This window comes from Electrophorus electricus, chromosome 10, assembly GCF_013358815.1.
Source record: "Electrophorus electricus isolate fEleEle1 chromosome 10, fEleEle1.pri, whole genome shotgun sequence".
Classification (NCBI taxonomy): Eukaryota; Metazoa; Chordata; class Actinopteri; order Gymnotiformes; family Gymnotidae; genus Electrophorus; species Electrophorus electricus.
Genome location: NC_049544.1, coordinates 312,314 through 332,500, shown reverse-complemented (window position 1 = coordinate 332,500; position 20,187 = coordinate 312,314). Strand labels below are relative to the sequence as shown.

Below are 20,187 nucleotides of genomic sequence, written 5' to 3'. Positions count from 1 at the left end.
TGAGTACAGTGATGAGCATGGCAGTGTGACTAGCCCTGCTGTTACCCACCTGCAGGTGCCTTTCCAGCTCCCTCTCCCTCTCCCTCTCCCTCTCTCGCTCCCTCTCTTTCTCCCGCAGGTCTCGGGCTCGTTGCTCCACCTCGCGACGAGCTCGTTCCACCGCCTCGTTCCTCTTCTTCCACAGCTTAGAACCGTCCAGAGGAACAAAGAGAACGTCTGTGCGTGCGCACGAGTTCCCGCTGCCACGATCCAGAACCCTGTGGAACCTGAAATACATGTGCAATCATTTACATGTGAGCATTATACTCTATGCATTCTGTTTATGTTATTGTGCAAAATTATATGGTCTTCAGATAAAATCAGTGTTGGGGATTTCAAAGGGGTGGGGCTTCAGAGGAACAGCACTTAAATATGTAGAGGGATAATTACTCAGATCTTGCATTCTTTTCATAACAGGCAATTAATAATAAAAGATTCACAAACATGTAGAAAACATTTTGCTTTTGTGTAAAGGTACATAATTAAAATGAATTATTTTTACTGTTTGACATGTTTATCAGCAAAGATGACACAAAATATAAAACAATTAAATTGTAAAGTCAGTAATGTACAACTATGAATTGAATCAGATCTGAGCTTCAGGTCTGAGAATGAGGTATTTGATGATATTACAAGTGTAGTTTGAATACTAGTGTTTCAGAATACAAGTGTTTTTGACTACTAGTGTTTTAGACTACTGGTATTTTAGACTACTAGTGTTTTTGAATACTAGTGTTTCAGAATACAAGTGTTTTGAGTACTAGTGTTTTAGACTACTAGTGTTTTAGAACAGAATTGTTTTAGACTACTAGTGTTTTTGACTAGTGTTTTAGAATACAAGTGTTTTAGACTACTAGTGTTTCAGCATACAATTGTTTTAGACTACTATTTTCGACTACTATTTTCGACTACTAGTGCTGTAGAATACAAGTGTTTTAGACTACTAGTATTTTAGACTACTAGTTTTAGACTAGTATTTTAAACTAGTAGTGCTTTAGAATACAAGTGTTTTAGACTACTAGTATTTCAGAATAAAAGTGTTTTAGAATACAAGTGTTTTAGGCTACTGGTATTTTAGACTACTAGCGTTTTTGAGTACTAGTGTTTCAGAATACAAGTGTTTTAAACTACTAGTGTTTCAGAATACAAGTGTTTTAGACTACTATTGTTTTATAATACAAGTGTTTTAAAATCTGTTTTAGACTACTAGTGTTTTAAAATACAAGGGTTTTAGAATACAAGTATTTTAGATTACTAGTGTTTTAGACTACTAGTGTTTTAGAATACAAGTGTTTGTATGGTGTATATTTTGTTGAGTAACGTTGTATATGTTGTCGTAACGAGTACGGTGGTGAGGAGTGTTGTAGTGGTGTGTGTTTTGGTGTATACTGTGGTGATATATGTTATGTGTATATTATGGTACCTTCGAATTAGCCCTGTCTTTCTCTCAGTCTCCCTCTCCTTTTTCTTTCTCTCACTGTCTCCCTCTCCTTTGTCTCTCTTTCTCTCACTGTCTCCCTCTCCTTTTTCTCTTTCTCTCACTGTCTCCCTCTCCTTTGTCTCTCTCTCTCTCACTGTCTCCCTCTCCTTTGTCTTTCTCTTTCTCTCAGTCTCCCTCTCCTTTGTCTCTTTCTCTCACTGTCTCCCTCTCCTTTGTCTTTCTCTCACTGTCTCCCTCTCCTTTGTCTCTCTTTCTCTCAGTCTCCCTCTCCTTTGTCTCTGTCTCCCTCTCCTTTGTCTCTCTTTCTCTCACTGTCTCCCTCTCCTTTGTCTTTCTCTCTTTCTCTCACTGTCTCCCTCTCCTTTGTCTTTCTCTCTTTCTCTTTCCATCTCTCACTCCTTCTGCCCTGCCACCCCCACACCCACATTATTGCTATATTAGACAGGACATCACTGTACTGCTCCCTTGTGCTTGTCTGATAATTAATTACAGGCTGAATTGATGGTCAGCAGTATGTTGATGCACTGCAGAGATTAGATTTCACTACCATTCAACAGGGTCTGAACATGCTCTGTCAGGGTGGGTCTGAGCATACTTGGTCTTATGAAAATGTTAGCATCAGATTAATCTTGCAAAAGAAAGATTTATGGTTTGTAGCTAGATGTTTTGGATTTTCTCCTGTAAAATACTTAATACTTATTTTCTCCTTTAAAATACTTATTTATATGTAGCGCTAAATTACACACTGGCTTCCATGCTGACACTAGCTTCAATGCTAATGCTAGCTTCCACACTATTGCTAACTCACACTACATTAGTGTTCTTGTTATCACTAGCTGTTGTGCTCAGTCAGTTATAGATTTATGACATGATGCAGTCTTTGTCAGATTTCTCCAAAATTCACCTTGATCCCAGCAGTTCCATGTACACCTACACATAAATTAAAAAACATACACATAACTTACACATATCCAACAATTCCCTACTACAGTATTCCCTGTCTTACAGCATGAAGAATTACTTTATGTGTCTAATTGACCTGCTCTCTTGATTAAGAGTCAGAATTGATCGAGGGATAAAACAATTCTTTAGTCCCAGTCCAAGGATCATAAGTAAAGGATATTGGGAAGATGTTTATACATGTACTAACCCTAACCTTAACCCTTAACCCAACCTGTGACCCTAACCCTTAACTCTAACTCTAACCCTACCCTGCCCTAACCCTAACCTTAACCCTGTGACCCTAACCCTTAACGCTACCTGTGAACCTAACCCTAACCTTAACCCTTAACTCTAACTCTAACCCTACCCTGCCCTAACTAACCTTAACCCTACCTGTGACCCTAACCCTAACCTTAACCCTACCTGTGACCCTAACCCTAACCTTAACCCTACCGTGCCCCAATGCTAACCCTAACCCTAAACCTAACCCTTAACTCTACCTGTGACCCTAAACCTAACCCTTAACCCTACCTGTGACCCTAACCTTAACCCTTAACTCTAACCCTACCCTGCCCTAACCCTTAACCCTACCTGTGACCCTAACCCTACCTGTGGCCTTAACCCTAACCCTACCTGTGAGCCTAACCCTAACCATACCCTGCCCTAATCCTACCCATAATGCTAACGCTAACCCTAACTTTAACCCTAACCATAACCCTAACTCTATCCTGCCCTAACCCTAACCATAACCCTAACTCTATCCTGCCCTAACCCTAACCTTAACCCTAACCCTATCCTGCCCTAACCCTAACCTTAACCCTAACCCTATCCGGCCCTAACCCTAACCTTAACCCTTAACTCTAACCCTACCCTGCCCTAACCTTAACCCTAACTCTAACCCTACCCCTAATCCTGACCTTAAACCTAAACCTATTCTGCCCTAACCTTAACCCTAACCTGCCTTTATCCAAATCATAACCCTGACCCTACACTACCTTAACCTTAACCCTAACCTGCGATAACCTTAACCCTAACTTGCCCTAACCTTAACCCTAACCCTATCCTGCCCTAACCCTAACCTTAACCCTAACTCTAACCTGCCTTTATCCAAACTGTAACCCTGACTCTAAACTGCTCTAACCCTAACCATGACCTACCCTAACCCAGACTTTGGACATTTTGTATGCTGTCCTCAGAATCTCAGGGCAGAGTCGACATACCTGAAGGAACTGCTGAAGAGCTCCAGCGCCATCTTAAACACAGCACTACCTTAAATACAGTGCTACCTTCAATACAGTGTTATCTTAAATACAGCACTACCTTAAATATGGGGTTATCTTAAATACAGTGCTATCTTGAATACAGCATTATCTTAAATTAAATACAGCGTTATCTTATATACACACACACACACAGCAGATATATATATATATATATATATATGCTGGGAACAAGATGACCAAAGGATCTCTCTCTTACAGACAAAACACAGAGAAGCTTCTTATATTACTCACTCATCTCAACAGTCCACCAACAGTTCATGCTTCACATTTCTGATGTGATTTTGGAAGGGAGTGTCCTGATCTGTCTGTTCTCCATAAATCTACTATTTTTGTAAAATAAGAAGTGTCCTATATACCACTGCATTTCTGAAAAAACTGTAGTATCATTCCCAAATGCCAAGCTGACTTGCTGTCTTACTAAGCTGATTGGCTGTCTTACCAACCTGACTGGCTGTCTTACCGAGCTGATTGGCTGTCTTACCGAGCTGATTGGCTGTCTTACCGAGCTGATTGGCTGGCGTGAATTGGAATGTCAACAGATTTTGGCTCTGGTGACGGGCTTCTTATCACAGGGGGAGGACTCTCAGTCTCCTCCCTTTCCTCTACTGGCTCCTCCTTTATGACAGGTTGTGGCAAAGTACAAGAAGACGAATCAGAGTGCCCGTCGGGCCCTGTTGACGTGTTCGTGGGCAGGGCAGTAGTCCCTTGGGTGGGGTTGCAGAGGTGTGGCTGGATTTTGGAGTTCTGAGGGGAGTGTAACTGTGCCTGATTATTAGTGCTACTGTTGCTATTGGAAACAATGGTGTTTATATTGCTAGTTGCCATAGTGTTGCTATTGTTACTGTTGCCATGGTAAGAGCTAGTAAAAGGGGCATGACTGTTTAAAGTGCCATGATAAGGGGTGGGTCTACAGCCAGAAAGACAGGAAGTGGCTGCGCCTGATGCAGGAAGTGGTACGCTCCCTGTTGGAGCAGAGGTTGATGTGAAGGTAGAAAATCCTCCCATCTGATTGGTTGAGGGGCTAGGAAGTGGAGAGAGGGGAGTTGGTGAGCTCTGATTGGTAGAGGGGTATGGGCCTGGGCGAGAATGATTGGCTGTAAGTGTGGAAGAGGGTGGAGGCTGTCCATGGGAGGTTGGTGGGGCAGGGGGGTACGACGTGGCAGGTGCATGTCCATGAGAAGAGGAAGACGAAGGAGAAAGAGAGGGAGGATGACTGCGACCAGGGTAGAGGGAAACTGGAGCACTGTTCTCCCTCTCCCTGTCCCTCTCCCTCTCCCTGGACTGCAAGGCTAGGCCTGCCTGCACCCCGTACTGCGAGTGTACAGGGTGTGTAACTGGGGCCCCGCCAGCATACTCGCGAGCGAGATTTGGAGCAGGTCCAGTCGGGCTGGTGTACTCCCTGGAGGATCCGTGATGGGGGGCAGACGCAGGGTTGACTCCTGCTGGCGAATATTCCTTCGTCCCGGGTGGTGGGAATTCCCTTAGGAAGAGTGGAAGGGCGTCTGTTCCAGTAGAGGGGCTCTGGGAGGGCTGGCTCTGCCCCACCTGCGCTCCACTCATTTCCACTGATGATGGATAGTCTTTGCTTGAGGTGGCCAAGTTAGAAGTGCAGAGAGGTGGGTGAGCTGAGCTGCTCTGGGGTGAACCAGAAGGGTCACGACTCAGAAGCTGGCTAGAAGGTAGACCAGTACTCGTGGAGCCCACATTTCCTTGGTTACTGTTGCTGGGGTTACTGTTATTGCCTCCTTCTCTTATCTGCCCTGCAAACTCCCCCCATCTGCCGTCTTTATCTCTGGGGTGACAGCCCCCTGCTCCTGCCCCGCTGCGGCTCTGCGCCGGAAACTCTCTTCCAGCCTCACGCTCCCTGAAGCCCGGCCCATATTCCCGAGGCCCGTCCCGGCCTGGTGTCTGAGGTCCAGCGCTGGCGCTGTACTCCCGGTTCTGGCCGGCCGGCGAGCTGCTAAAGTCTCGGCCCAGCTGGGACAGGTGGGGAGCGGCTGCCCCGCTACCGCAGGACGTGGTGTCCTTAACCACAAAGTCCCTCACAGGCCTGTCCCGCTCAGGGGCGCCCCCGTATCTGGGCAGGTACTCACGGTGTGTGTGGGGGTGGGGCGGGGGCAGGTAGGAATGGCGGGCGGAGGAGGGGGGGTTATAGACAGAGGGCAGCTGTTGCTGTTGTACAGGGGCTGTGTGATGGACACCTGGGTAACGTGAGTAGGCCCAGTTGCCAGGGCAACCGGAGACAGGGCCACCCGACCATGTCGTAGGGCTGTAGTGATGTGTGTGTGGAGGGGGCGGGGCCTGCTGGGATAAAGACGTGGTCTGTGGAAGCAGAGAGGGAGGGGCAGTCTTGTCACTTTTCTCTGTCTTCTCGGTTTTAGCTTCAGCTGAAGCACTCTGCCCCGCCTCCAGAGGCTTCAGAGCAGGAGGGGGAGGGAGTGGAGGGGCGTGGCTAACACTGGGGTTTCCATGGGAATACTCGGCCCCACCTATGCCTGATTTGCCTCCAGACTGTGAGGCTGATTTGGGGTTGATACGGGGGCAGCCATGCAGGCTGTCTCCACCCACCTGCCCTGGGAACTCCCTCTTTTTCGAGTCGAGAGAGAAGTAGGATTTTCTGCTGTTACTGCCCTCACCCACGGCAACACCTGCAGAGTCCACTGTGCTACGATGGGAGGCACAGAGGGATGACGGAGATTTCAGCACCGATAAGTCCGCCTCTGCCCCGCCCTCACTGTCTCTGCGCTCCCCAGTACCGCTCGCCTCCCCCCTGGCCACGCCCCTCCTCTCCTCCCCCCTGGCCACTCCCCTCCTCTCCTCCCCCCTGGCCACGCCCCTCCTCTCCTCCCCGCCACCATCCTTGGTTTTGCTGCCTTGCTTCGGTGAGTCCGGGGAGTCCGATTCAGAATCCAAACTTGCCAGTGGGGATGCCGAGAGACTCGGTGAGGAGGAGCGATTGTCCTGATCAATATCCCGCCCACTACTGACGCTACTGCTGCTATTGGCCACGCTTCCCACCACTGAGCTACGGCTGCCTTGCGACTGGCCATCTTCATTGTCACTCTCCCGTGATTGGCTGTTGCACGAGGTGGGGTGTGGGGCTGAAGTCGAGGTGTCAATTGAATGGGTTGAAGCTATGGTACTAGTCGAAGAATCCTGGTGATAAAAAATATTGAAAAATACAAGAGTAAATTAAACAAAACATGTAATTTTCGGTACTGTAGAACTGGCCCGAGACCTTACCTGGACTTTCTGCCTCTTGGGTGGAGGCACCAGCTGTTCTCCGTCACTCTCAGAGGAGGCATGTCCCTGGGAGCGTCTGGGAAACGAGCTCACCTGCAGCTCCTCAACGGCAGGTCTCTGCAAACACCACAGCCATTTATTCAAACACCGCAGCCATTTACTCAAACACCGCCGCCATTTATTCAAAAACCACAGGCATTCATTCAAACATCACAGACATTTACTCAAACACCATCGCCATGTATTCAAACACCACAGACATTTATTTAAACAAATTTAGAGTCAAGACAAAGAAAATACACAGATATACAGGAACACTCATACACAGGCAAAAAATAACCTGTGAGGTCAAGCATTTGGTAAACACCACTTATTCAAACACCATTTCCAAATTAAAGCAATGAAGGATAAATGAGTCTGGAAGAGAGAAAATGGAGAGAGATAGAGAGCGAGAGAGAGAGAGGGAGAGAGAGAGAGACAGAGAGAGACAGAGATAGAGAGAAAGGGAGAGAGGAGGGGAGAGATAGAGGGAGAGACAGAGAGGGGAGGGGGAGAGAGAGACTCTGGACAATAGGACAGGACAGGACAGGACAGGACACAGCAGGACAGGACTAGTCAGAGAATTGAAGAACACAAAACCTGAAACAGAACCAGAAATACAAAAAAGTGATGATGAGAGTGGAAAGTCTTACTGTTTGTCTTTCAGTTCTCTCCGATCGCTCTGTTCGTTCTGATCTGGAGGGGCTCGGGGGGTGTGGACGTCGGACCCTCCTCTCCTCACTGCCCCCGCGTCTGCGCCCACTCCGCACAGGCATCTGCACCAGGGCCCGAGGTAGGTGGGCAGGTCGAGGGGCAAGTAAAATGAAGGGGCAGAAAGAGTGAGGAAAGAACAGACAGTGAGGAAAGACGGTGGAGAGCAAAAACAGTAGATGAGTAGAGAAAGGATCAGCACAATAATGCCACTGCACTCACAGAGCTATGTGTCCAGTCTGTGTGTCCAGTCCATGTGTCTAGTCTGTGTATCCAGGCCTTGTGTCTAGTCCGTGTGTCCAGTCCATGTGTCTAGTCTGTGTATCCAGGCCTTGTGTCTAGTCCGTGTGTCCAGTCTGTGTGTCCAGTCCATGTGTCCAGTCTGTGTATCCAGGCCTTGTGTCTAGTCCGTGTGTCCAGTCTGTGTCTAGTCCGTGTGTCCAGTCTGTGTCTAGTCTGTGTGTCTAGTCTGTATGTCCAGTCTGTGTCTAGTCCGTGTATCCAGGCCTTGTGTCTAGTCCGTGTGTCCAGTCTGTGTCTAGTCCGTGTGTCCAGTCTGTGTCTAGTCCGTGTGTCCAGTCTGTGTCTAGTCTGTGTCTAGGCCGTGTGTCTAGTCTGTATGTCCAGTCTGTGTCTATTCTGTGTATCCAGTCCTTGTGTCTAGTCCGTGTGTCCAGTCCATGTGTCTAGTCCGTGTATCCAGGCCTTGTGTCTAGTCCGTGTGTCCAGTCTGTGTCTAGTCTGTGTCTAGGCCGTGTGTCTAGTCTGTATGTCCAGTCTGTGTGTCTAGTCTGTGTATCCAGGCCTTGTGTCTAGTCCGTGTGTCCAGTCTGTGTCTAGTCCGTGTGTCCAGTCTGTGTCTAGTCTGTGTCTAGGCCGTGTGTCTAGTCTGTATGTCCAGTCTGTGTGTCTATTCTGTGTATCCAGGCCTTGTGTCTAGTCCGTGTGTCCAGTCTGTGTCTAGTCTGTGTCTAGGCCGTGTGTCTAGTCTGTATGTCCAGTCTGTGTGTCTATTCTGTGTATCCAGGCCTTGTGTCTAGTCCGTGTGTCCAGTCTGTGTCTAGTCTGTGTCTAGGTCAGGTGTCTAGTCTGTATGTCCAGGTTGTATGTCTAGTCTGTGCATCTAGTCTGTGTGTCCAGCTAATGTGTCTAGTCTGTGTGTCCAGCTTGTAAAGTGTTAAACTGCCATCGTAACACACAAATGAGCTGAAACAGGGCTATAATTTTATTGCTAAATGCATAGCAACAGATTTAATGTAAATGTGGTGCCTTCCGCCTCAAAATCAAGAGCCCAGCAGTGGTGAAGAGCTTAACAGCTGATCAGCTCTGAACACGCTGGTCTCCTCTGAACGTGCTGGTCTCCTCCGAACACGCTGATCTCCTCTGAACGTGCTGGTCTCCTCCGAACATGCTGGTCTCATCTGAATCCCTGGTGAACTCTGAATGTGTCGTGTGGTCCTCACCGGCTCTTTGTGCGTTCGCGTTTTCATCGTTGCCTCTGTGCAGCGTCCATATTCCTCCCAGCTGTCTGCAGAAAGCTCGGGCAGGTGAGCACACAGGTGAGCACGCAGAGACTCCTGGTATACCAGTCAAACCCCGCCCTCACCTGTTCGCCACTGGGGGAGCACAATAATGTCAAAAATATATAGATGATAAAACAAATAAAATGAAATGTTTCAGACAAATATATATTCACTAATACAAAATGTCACAAAAATGCTATATTGTAATATTACATTCCCAAATACTGTAACTGTGATATAGGTGAAATATGCACTGAACACACTAGTAAATACACAGTAGTAAATACTGTACCTGTTATATAGGTTAAAACATCATAACATATAGAATATCTACAATATCTGAGGCTGGTACAGATGTTGACAGAACAGAATAATGTTTAATATGCTTATACAGAATAATGTTTAATATGCTTATATCAGACCTGTAGATTGTGTATGTGTGTGTATATATATATATATATATATATAGTAGACATAGATAGATAGATAGATAGATAGATAGATAGATAGATAGATAGATAGATAGATAGATAGATAGATAGATAGATAGATAGATAGATAGATAGATAGATAGATAGATAGATAGATAGATAGATAGATAGATAGATGCAGCAGCAGTTTTATTGGGTTGGCAGTAGTAATAGATGATGCAGACCCAAACCCCCAGTGTGAGGGGTATTAGAATGTGGAAGGTTAACGCTAAGGTTGTCCCCATGGTGACGGGGCCACTTGGGGCTGTGACCCCTAAGATGAAGGAGGAGCTCCAACAGACTCCAGGAATGACAATCAATCTCAGTTCAAAAGAGAAAAAATACAATGAACACACACCACACACACACACACACACGCACACGCACACACGCACACACACGCACACACACGCACACGCACACACGCGCACACACGCACACACACACACACACACACACACACGCGCACACACACGCACACACACACACACACACGTCACTGCTGGATCTGCTGCTCTCAATGACATGTTTTACATGTTTTATTGAATTAAACATGGAAGGGAAGGGGGAGGACAGTTTCAGTGCTGTACTGGCCCAGTACTGCAGTAATCCTTAACCTGCTACAACAGCATGTGTGATGGCAGGAGCACGTGCTACCGGACCCAGTGGAGTAGCAGACTGGTTGCCAAGGCCTTGACATCAAGATTAGTGGCCACCCAATGTATATAGTAATATAGATAGTATAATAACGTATATAGTAATGCATAATATATATAGTACAATAATATCTAATGTATATAGTAACGCATAATATATATAGTACAATAATGCATATAATATATATAGTAATGCATAATGTATATAGTACAATAATGCATATAATATATATAGTAATGCATAATGCATATAGTACAATGTATATAGTAATGTATATAGTAATGCATAATGTTTATAGTACAATAATGTATATAATGTATATAGTAATGTATATAATAATGCATATAGTAATGTATGTATTAATGTATGTAATAATTTATATAGTAATGCATAATATATATATAATGTATATAGTAATACATAATGTATATAGTAAGGCATAATGCATATAATAATGTATAAAGTAATGTATATAGTAATGTATAATAATGTATAGTAATGCATAATGCAAATAATAATGTATAAAGTAATGTATATAGTAATGTATATAGCAATATATAATAATGTATATAGTAATTTCTATAGTAATGCATAATCTATGTAATAATGTATATAACGTTAGTAATGTTTTATATATATATATATATATATATACACACACACACACACACACACACACACAAATATACAAACATATACATACATATATACAAACATACATACACACAGTATACGAAATGTCACCATGCACGAGTTGTGTGCTGTTCATCAAAGAATGACTACTACAAGGCAAAGACTAATCCTTCATGTAGTTGTAGGGCTAATTAAAAATATACATCTCATAAATTTGTGATTTATGTTACCGTTACTGTTACCTGTGGTCTTCTTTTCAGCAGGGGTTGTTATTCACTACTACAGACATCTGTTCATCACAGTAACCCTTCAAATCTAAATACATTTAACTATATAAACTCAATTAAAATAAAATGAATAGTGGATCAAACTGGGAGCTTGTGAATCAAAATCAGATCAACCTGGGGGAACAGTGATGATGCAGTCCAGTTCCCTCACCTGCAGTACTAAAACGTATGTTGAAGTGGGCCCTACCAAACACTGTCACTGATGTACTGAAGTATACGGAGTAACGACACCTCAGAAACAGTGACAACTGTTTCATCGCTTCACTGTTTTATTCACTGCACAACATTTTAATGAGGTTTAGGCCACTGAACAGCTATCGAACAACTGCCTCTCTACACATCCATAAACAGCTGCCTCTCTACACATACCTAAACAGCTGCCTCTTTACACATCCATAAACAGCTGCCTCTCTACACATCCCTAAACAGCTGCCTCTCTACACATCCCTAAACAGCTGCCTCTTTACACATCCATAAACAGCTGCCTCTATACACATACCTAAACAGCTGCATCTCTACACATCCATAAAGAACTGCCTCTCTACATATCCCTAAACAGCTGCCTCTCTACACATCCATACACAGCTGCCTCTAAGGTACCTACATAATAAAGAGGCATCACGTGCACTACTGCCATGACCTACAGGCTACCACCCTATTTACTCCACCCCTCCAACCACAGAGCAGTGAGAGCAGGCATATGATACTGCAGGACTTACATTAATTCTCCTTTACAGAAGAGAATCTGTGTGTGTGAGGGGGGGGGGGGAATGCATGAACAAGTTTACACAACATACCAAATGCAGTACAGTGTACAAATTCACTCCAGTGCATCACAGCACCACCAACCTAATCGCACACACACACACACACACACACACACACACACACACACACACACACACACACACACACTTCATGTAAAGTGAATGAGACTATATATAGGACATGAACAGACTGGGACATTTGATGGTGTATATTTAGTGAGGCTTTTATGGAAAGGACTGTATTTTTACACCCAATCGTGTGTATTTAGCACTAATGTTGAATGGACACACTCAGATCTGTTCCACTGGAGTAGTGTGCAATAAGCACACACACTCACTACTGTTTATGCACAACCAAATGCAGGCTCTCATCTGCCTGGCAAATTCTGTGGACTTGCATTAACACCTGCTGCGTAGACAGACACAGGGCCATGCGCACATGCTGGAATACTGGGTTTTCACATCTCAAATATTTCACAGAATATGCATGCACACACACACACACTCACATACATACAAACATCCTAGTGAACAAATCAGAAATATCACATCAGACATATTTTTGGACCAAATACAGTGTACACAAGGTAATATATCCCAATGACACATAATACTGGCCGCCAGCGTCCTGCCTACAGGTGAGCCTTCGTTCATCAGGTCAGTTGCCAGCATCTTGGCTAGGGTCCACGCATACCAAAGACCCACTATTCACTGCGCGCGCACACACACACACACACACACACACACACACACACATATACCCCCCACACACACACACACCCATAGACACAGCTCTGTCTGAAACACGCGCACGCTCGCACACACCCGATTTTGTATTCTTTTGTATGCATGCGCTGAATTGCTGAATACAAGCATGCAGTGGAACTCAAGTCCCGATCGTGGCCCGCGCCGCTACTGTGCGCGTCTTTTCGTCAGTCGCGCGAGGCAACAGCACTGCTTTCCCCCCATTGCTCTCGTGCTCGGTGTTACTGATACGCAGCGCAGAGGCGAGGCTGAGCTCGAGCTACTGTACTAGCAAGACGACCTCTGGATTACAGCGCGCAGACAATGCATTGGATATGTGCAACACTCGCAGGACGGAGGGGTTCGTGCGCAGTTTGACGTCGCCCCGTTTTAGTCTCCACATAAGAGGAATTTGCAGCAGAATGGCGAATGGCATTCTGTGCAAGCACTCGGATCGCGTTACTCTCCGGAGTGCAAACGCACGAGTCTTGCGTGGTAACACACGTTAGCTTCAAACTACGATCTTAACAAAACATGATCGCAAACGCACAAAGACCAGAGCGACATAAGGAAGCGCGACCCGACCGTGGCCAAGAACAGCCTCTTCAATACTAGCATCCATTTTCTCGTGTCCTTACCTAGGCTATCCGGCGATGCGTGTCCTTTTTCTGCTGCTGTGGTGTGCAGCTGTACTGGACCTACACACACGCAAACACACACACTCGTCTGGACCCCATCACTAATCACGCCAAGCTCCCCGGACTCGGCGCGGAAAACGGGCGCCGCTCAACACTGTACAAATTGATGCGTACGTTGGCTTTCTCCCCACCCCCTCTCTTTCTCCACCTCTCTTTCTCCACCTCTCTCTCCCTCTCCTCTGTCAAGACGACTTGCACTTTTTTTTGCAGTGGGCACGGACAAAAATTCCACGGAGGGGAGCGCGCGCGAAGGATGCACGTCGACTCGGCGAGCCGGAGAGAAGGCGCGTGATTAGCATATTCTTAAGGAGAGAGGAAATTAGGAGAGGATGTGTGTGTGTGTGTGTGTGTGTGGGGGGGGGGGGGGTTGTTACGCTATTGTTGAAAGATTAAAACTTTAATTGGTGAAAACTGCACTAGTCCAATAAATCCGCTACCAAACTACTGCCGCTTACAAAGTCAAGTGGTATGTCTGTACACACACACACACACACACGCTTGTGTATAGACAGACAGACAGATAGCTAGATAGCTACATAGCTAGATAGATTGATAAAGAAGCCCTCGTGCTCAGCCTAGTTACCAGTTCGTTTTCGGTGGCGATGCTCTACCCGATCGGGAAGGAGCGCGCGCTGCATGTCTGTGTCATTTTATAAAAACCACACGAGCTTTTCAGCACGACTCAGCACGTGCATTAGTCAAGGCCCTAATCTCAGTTAAAACACTGTAACGACGTGACCAGCCAAGCGGCTCGCGCTCTCGCTCTCGCAGTTTTCCCCTTTCGTAATAGACTTCTGTCCCGTCTTCCATTGTGTTGTAACCATGGTAACCAGCGAAAGAAGTGCGCGTGCGTTATCACGTATGTCTGCGCCCTGACTGAAGCGGGTGCGCTTGGCAGGCATTCACTATTTCACTAAGGAGCGTTTCCACCTACTGGCTTTCTTTGCGCGTGCATTGTACCGCTATACTGGGGAGGACTAAATGTCCTTACTGGTACAGAACCATGCGTGGAGGACAGGAGTAGCGAGCACCGTTGTGGGAAGTTACATACGTTTGGTTCACAAAAGTATACAAATATATAATAATAACAGCTATGTTCTTTACCGTTTACGTAATTTTGTAGATCTCCTGAACCAAGGCAAATATATGCAAAACTAATAAATAAAATAAATGTGAACATAACTGGCTAGATAATGTGCATAAATAAATGCACACACACACACACACACACACACACACACACACACACATATATATATAAAGAATTAATCTTCTTCATATTGTATCTCACACCCTTCGTGCCTCTAGTACAGCATGACTCGTAGCACCGTCCCCTGAGAGACGGAGAAGACACCTCAGGACACCGTGAAAGCACCCAGACGGTGGAATGTTTTCACTACCTGTCTGCAACTACCTGTCCCTACCTGAGAGTCTTTTGCTGTCTTCAAATACAGACTGAAGACCCACCTCTTCAAGAAACCCTCCTGTGAGCCATATTCACTTCAAATCAGATGAATAATCACTATTCATTCATTCATTCATTCATTCATTCATTCTCTAACAAAGAATCAATACTGTATGTACCTTCAGTGCATGGTTTCCCTCTGACAGGCTTGCTGGTATCCTTTACACTCAGGTCTAGTGTACTGGTATAAGGATTCTTCCATGGAAACCATCAAGCACTACTGTAAGTCACTCTGGACAAGCTGGTATCTGATAAATGCTGTAAATGTAAATGTATGCTACGTTTTTACCAGATCAAAATAGAATTCTGTAAACATAGCTGTGACTGAGCCATGCTGAGGGCACATTCTTCAGGCGATTAAAGTATCTACGTATTCTTTACAGTAGAGAATGGAACATGCTGTACTGATCCTCACAGTTCAACTAGTGCTGTCTATTTTTTCGGTTTGGATAAAACCACCCACTCAGTCAGTTACATGGTACAGTTACAACAGCTGTAGAGGGTTCAGCTCTGGAGGGGTAGAGGGGTAGAGAGGTCAGCTGTAGAGGGGTCAGTTGTAGAGGGGTAGAGAGGTCAGCTGTAGAGAGGTCAGCTGTATTTTTAATTTCCACAATCTAATTCAGAATCTCAGAAGACATTAAAACAAGGTGGTAGATGCAACACCCCCCTGCTATACTAAGGTAAGAGTAAAAACATTCCACTCACTAGCTTTGCCCAAATGTTAGGATCCATCATTTACATTTACAGCGTTTAGCTGACGCTTTTATCCAAAGCAACTTACAGTTATGACTGAGTACAACTTGAGTAATTAAGGGTTAAGGGTCTTGCTCAGGGGCCCAACAGTGGTGGTACTTGAATCAGCAACCTTCTGATTACAAGTTAAATATCTTAACCACTGAGACACCACTGCTATCAGTTTTCCCATCTGTTGTTGATGGGACTCGTATCATCCTCCTGCCATGCCAGCACTGCTTATTAACTAAGGTCTCTGACTTGCAGGAAAATGTAATGTTAATGTCAATACATAATTTTGCACTGAAACCAGAACTGTAGAAATAAATTATGTTACTAAAAATTGTATGAAGTGGAAACAAACATTTTTTGTGAAAATGGGCCAATTTGAGAATACTAAAACACTACTGACAATAGCTATTAGCGTTAAATTACCTGGAAAGTTAATGAGCCACACGTTCATGCAGCGTTCAACAGTCACGGGCATATTCAACTAACGTTAATGTTTTCAATATTTCATTATATTTATCAGTAACATGAAGACTTCCCACGTGAAGTCTAGGTAATGTGTTAGTCATTGTAGTGATGCATGTGAACATGTAGAGAGAGGCAGCTTTAATTTAAATAATTTAAAAAGCTTTTGTCAGCTTTTATTCACAGTAAGGCATGAATAAGAGGAAGGGTGGCCATGACACAGCAATTTTTCGGGCAACCTCAGAAAAAAGAAAAGTAAGCTCTGAGAAAATGAGTAGTCAGATGATATAAGTTCAGAAGAGAGTTGTACAAGAGTTGAGTCAGTGTTCTCTGTCATAATAATTACCAGTCAGACAGGAAATACTAACCCTAGTAAAAAGAGTCCTCATCATAAGGCACAAGTACAGAAGAGAGTGGTACAATAGTCTTTCCTGACATCATAATTACCAGTCAGATAAGAAATGATCAATAACCCATTCCAGAACATCATGGCAAGAAATACCAGCTGTTTACTGGTAATATTTCTTTCATGTTCACTCTGGTTCTTTCAGAGTAAAGAGAGAGGGAAAGAGATGACTCACAGAGATCACTAACCTTATTAAAAGTTTTCTAATAAAACAAGTCTACCCTAAGAAAAAAAAAGGTTAATCTGGCTGGGAAAAAAAAGTTGAAGAAATTTATAATAAATCGACAATCCTTGCTAACACAAAAACAATAGGAAAAAGACCACAGAAAGAAAAATATTTTTGATAATAAATGACAAATTCTAAGAAAAGGACTGAGATAGATATCCAGTCAAAAACACAGAGAACCACCAAAGATACAAATATTGTGAAACAGTTAAACAGTACAAAAAAGTAAAACAGTAAAACTAAAAAGAATCAGCAACACTGCAAGCAAAACTTTTAAAGACATCAATAACTCTCTTCATCAAAACCAGCTCTGGGAAAAACAAATCAAATTTGTCTTAAAACAAATCAAAAGCAAGAAATTCCATTACAGATTGGGGATACATGGAAAACTTTAAAGATGTATTCAAAGATGTTCCCTCAAAAAATCTTACAGCCATCCAAAAGCATACAAACTAAATTAGAACTTTTAGAATCAACCTTCAAAAATAAAACAAACACACTCAATCACAGAATTACCCCCAAAGAAGTGGCAGATACCCTCAAAAACCTAAAACCAAAGAAAGCAGGTGGCTCATCAAGACTGAGATGTTGGAGAAGGTAAGAAAGGCCCCAATCCAGGCATTCCTTAGCTGGTCTTAAGTAAGAATGAAAGTGGCTTTTTACCAAATCATTGCACCAAATAACTGTAAAATATTTGTTTTTTTGTTGAGGTATTCTGTAAATGCAAAATGAAACCTGGCCACAAAAGAACAGAATCCTTCAGTCAGGGGTGTGTGGTGAGTCAGGGCTGCAGTTCAGGACCAGCCCTGTTCAACATTTATAGAAACGCGTTAGTAGTGTTACAGGAACAGTCAGCAGCTGGACCTGCAGGAGCAGTTCTGTCAAAACTGGGACCTGACAGACAAAACCAAAGTTGTAATCTTCCAGAAAAAAAGTCAGGACTCTGGAAAACAGGCACCTTTTCCCTCTAGGAAATACGGCCCTGGAGTGTCCATTACATTATGGTGACCTCGGGCTGAAGATCACAACCTCTGGAAACTTTGATTTGAGAGTGAGGGCACTAAAAGAAAAAATAGCTTTCTACGCATTAAAAAAATTCTACTAAATAAACATCCCAAGTACAATTTTTGCAAAATGTTTGATGTTTGTCATTGCACCTGTTGTGCAGTATGGAGGTGAGGTGTATACTAAATGGTTAGATAAACAGCAGGGTCAGCTGTACAGGGGTCAGCTCTTTCCTTTATCCCTGCAGATTTTCACCATCCTATAAAAGTTCTTGTTGCCTTGGGACTGAATTCACTGTCTGTTTCATGGCTACTGTGCTTCTGAGAAAAGGATTTTAGTTATAACTTGTTCTGAGCCTTCAGCTGCCTTGTAAGGAGACAGGAGAGGGAAAATGGAAATGTTAAAATATAGTTAATTATACTGTTTTTGTCAGGCATTTTTTGACAAACTTTCCATGAGCTGAAACTACTTGACAGAAAGAAACAAATAAAGTAAGAGACACAAAGAAAAAGAAAAAAGTACAAAAGGAACGATGATAAAGAGAATAAAGTGTCTTGCTCACACTCAAGCACAGCTGGGAGAAATATTTGTGTTTCACATGCTGAGTGCGGAAAGCTCCTGGGATGATAGTGGATGCATTTTAATGTGCTGGAACAACACATCAAATTCCATGGGATGTTAAATTCTACTGTTACATTAGGGTACCATGACAATACAACCTCCACACAGGAGCTAGCTACTGTAAAGGGTAATTACAGATTGGGCACTTGATTCAATACCGACCATAAAGAGCATAAATGCACTGTTCAGAGAGAATCGAAACACAGATCTGCAAACACACTTCACTGTTTATGAAGAAAAGCCAACAAAGCAGAACTGTGAAGCTAGAAACCATGTACAAGCAGTGGACACACAACTACGACTGTGTTTTGTTAAGTGGTTTATCACAGATAATTTGTGATCAATGATTTTTGCAGTTGTAGTAATTTGCATTTAAATGATCATTTTATTATTTTTACTTAAATACAGCAATGGCAGCAAATTCCGATCATTATGGTTGTATTAGTAATTGTGTAGAAGAGTCAGTTTAAAGGTGGTTTACATCAAAAAAAGCTTGAAATGTGTAAAACCTATGTGACTGTTTCCATAACTATATAGACCAAACTATAAACTCCAGGTCATGTGAGCTGTGGATTAGTTTATTTGTCTGGCTTTAGTTAGGTTAGAGCCATATTGAAAGAAATATGCCTCATTGTAACTCACATGGACTTTACACATTCACTAATATTTTTATTTGTAAAGTGGGAAAGCACAGCTGAGAAGTGTTTCAGTGAGGTGACTGTCACCAATTGTGATGGACAGCATGTACTGCCCCTGCCTGGGGAACCTCACTCCTGGACATACTATCCAGCATTACAGACATCAGAGACTGTAACTCTGAGAGAGAGAGGAGGAGAGAGAAGGAGAGTCTAGAGAGAGAGGGGCGGAGCTGGAGGTGTTTGATGGGCTGTGGCTGTATGACCGGCAGGTACAGAGCTCGACGGGAGGACTGACTGCTCTACTTTAAACACACCAACAGGATGTTCTGCTGTCAGGCAGAAAGCTCCTACAACCCTGGGGGCCGAACCCTGGCGCAGACCGCTCTGCCTGACCTGTGTGGTCTGTCTGCTGAACATGACCAGTGCGGCTTGAAGCTTGTTGCGGCTATGCTACTAAAATATACATTCCTCAAATAATTAATAACAACAACAAGAACAAAAACCATTCATTTTAAAATTATTATTATTACTAGGGTCTTATTTTGAAGAAGCCCAGCAGGATCACAGTAGGACCATGTGACTCCTTAGACCAAGGGTTAGGATAACTCTAACGACTAACCGCTAACTGCTAAACCCTAACCCTGAGAACACTAGGCTGCAGGCAGTGTTGGATTTTAAGTTCTTCCCTGCCACATGGCCATAGCTGTCCAGCTCAGTTTGGATTAGGGCACCAGCTTTATTTATATGGTTTTATTAATTAGATAACTATAACAAGCATGAACAAAACCATGCAGCTCTGTTTTAACACCTGCTGATCACATGATCTGCAAACAGCTACAAAACAAATCCTTTATTATAGTTTTTATTACAAACGATTGTTCCTTTTTTAATCATGAAATGTCAACACCAAAATACCTACAATTCTGCCACTCTGTATCTTCTCATCACTTGGAAAGATTCAGGACATTGATTTGCATATGTTCCAATAATTGGTAAACAAGCAGTTTTTACATAAATTAATATGCATGATTTGGCAGAGCAATTGGCATACACTGTTTCTACACTACTGGCTTCTATGGAATGTAAACAACCAATTAACCAGAGCAAACACACAAACAAAACACCTGGGATGGGGGGGGGGAT

The 20,187-nt window shown here is 43.8% G+C and overlaps 1 protein-coding gene across 1 annotated transcript in view; it reads right to left on the bottom strand.

Annotated features, from left to right (window-relative positions):
* atn1 (atrophin 1) overlaps window positions 1-13,764 on the bottom strand; it is a 20,534-nt gene extending 6,770 nt beyond the window's left edge. Inside the window, exons 1-6 of the mRNA XM_035530782.1 lie at window positions 13,418-13,764; window positions 9,162-9,314; window positions 7,641-7,763; window positions 6,949-7,065; window positions 4,208-6,861; window positions 50-266 (exon numbers count right to left, since the gene is read on the bottom strand). Of these exons, the coding sequence (XP_035386675.1) occupies window positions 50-266; window positions 4,208-6,861; window positions 6,949-7,065; window positions 7,641-7,763; window positions 9,162-9,188 (3,138 nt within the window). The 5' untranslated portion in view covers window positions 9,189-9,314; window positions 13,418-13,764. The remainder of the gene's footprint in view (window positions 1-49; window positions 267-4,207; window positions 6,862-6,948; window positions 7,066-7,640; window positions 7,764-9,161; window positions 9,315-13,417) is intronic.
* Between the last annotated feature and the right edge of the window lie 6,423 nt (window positions 13,765-20,187).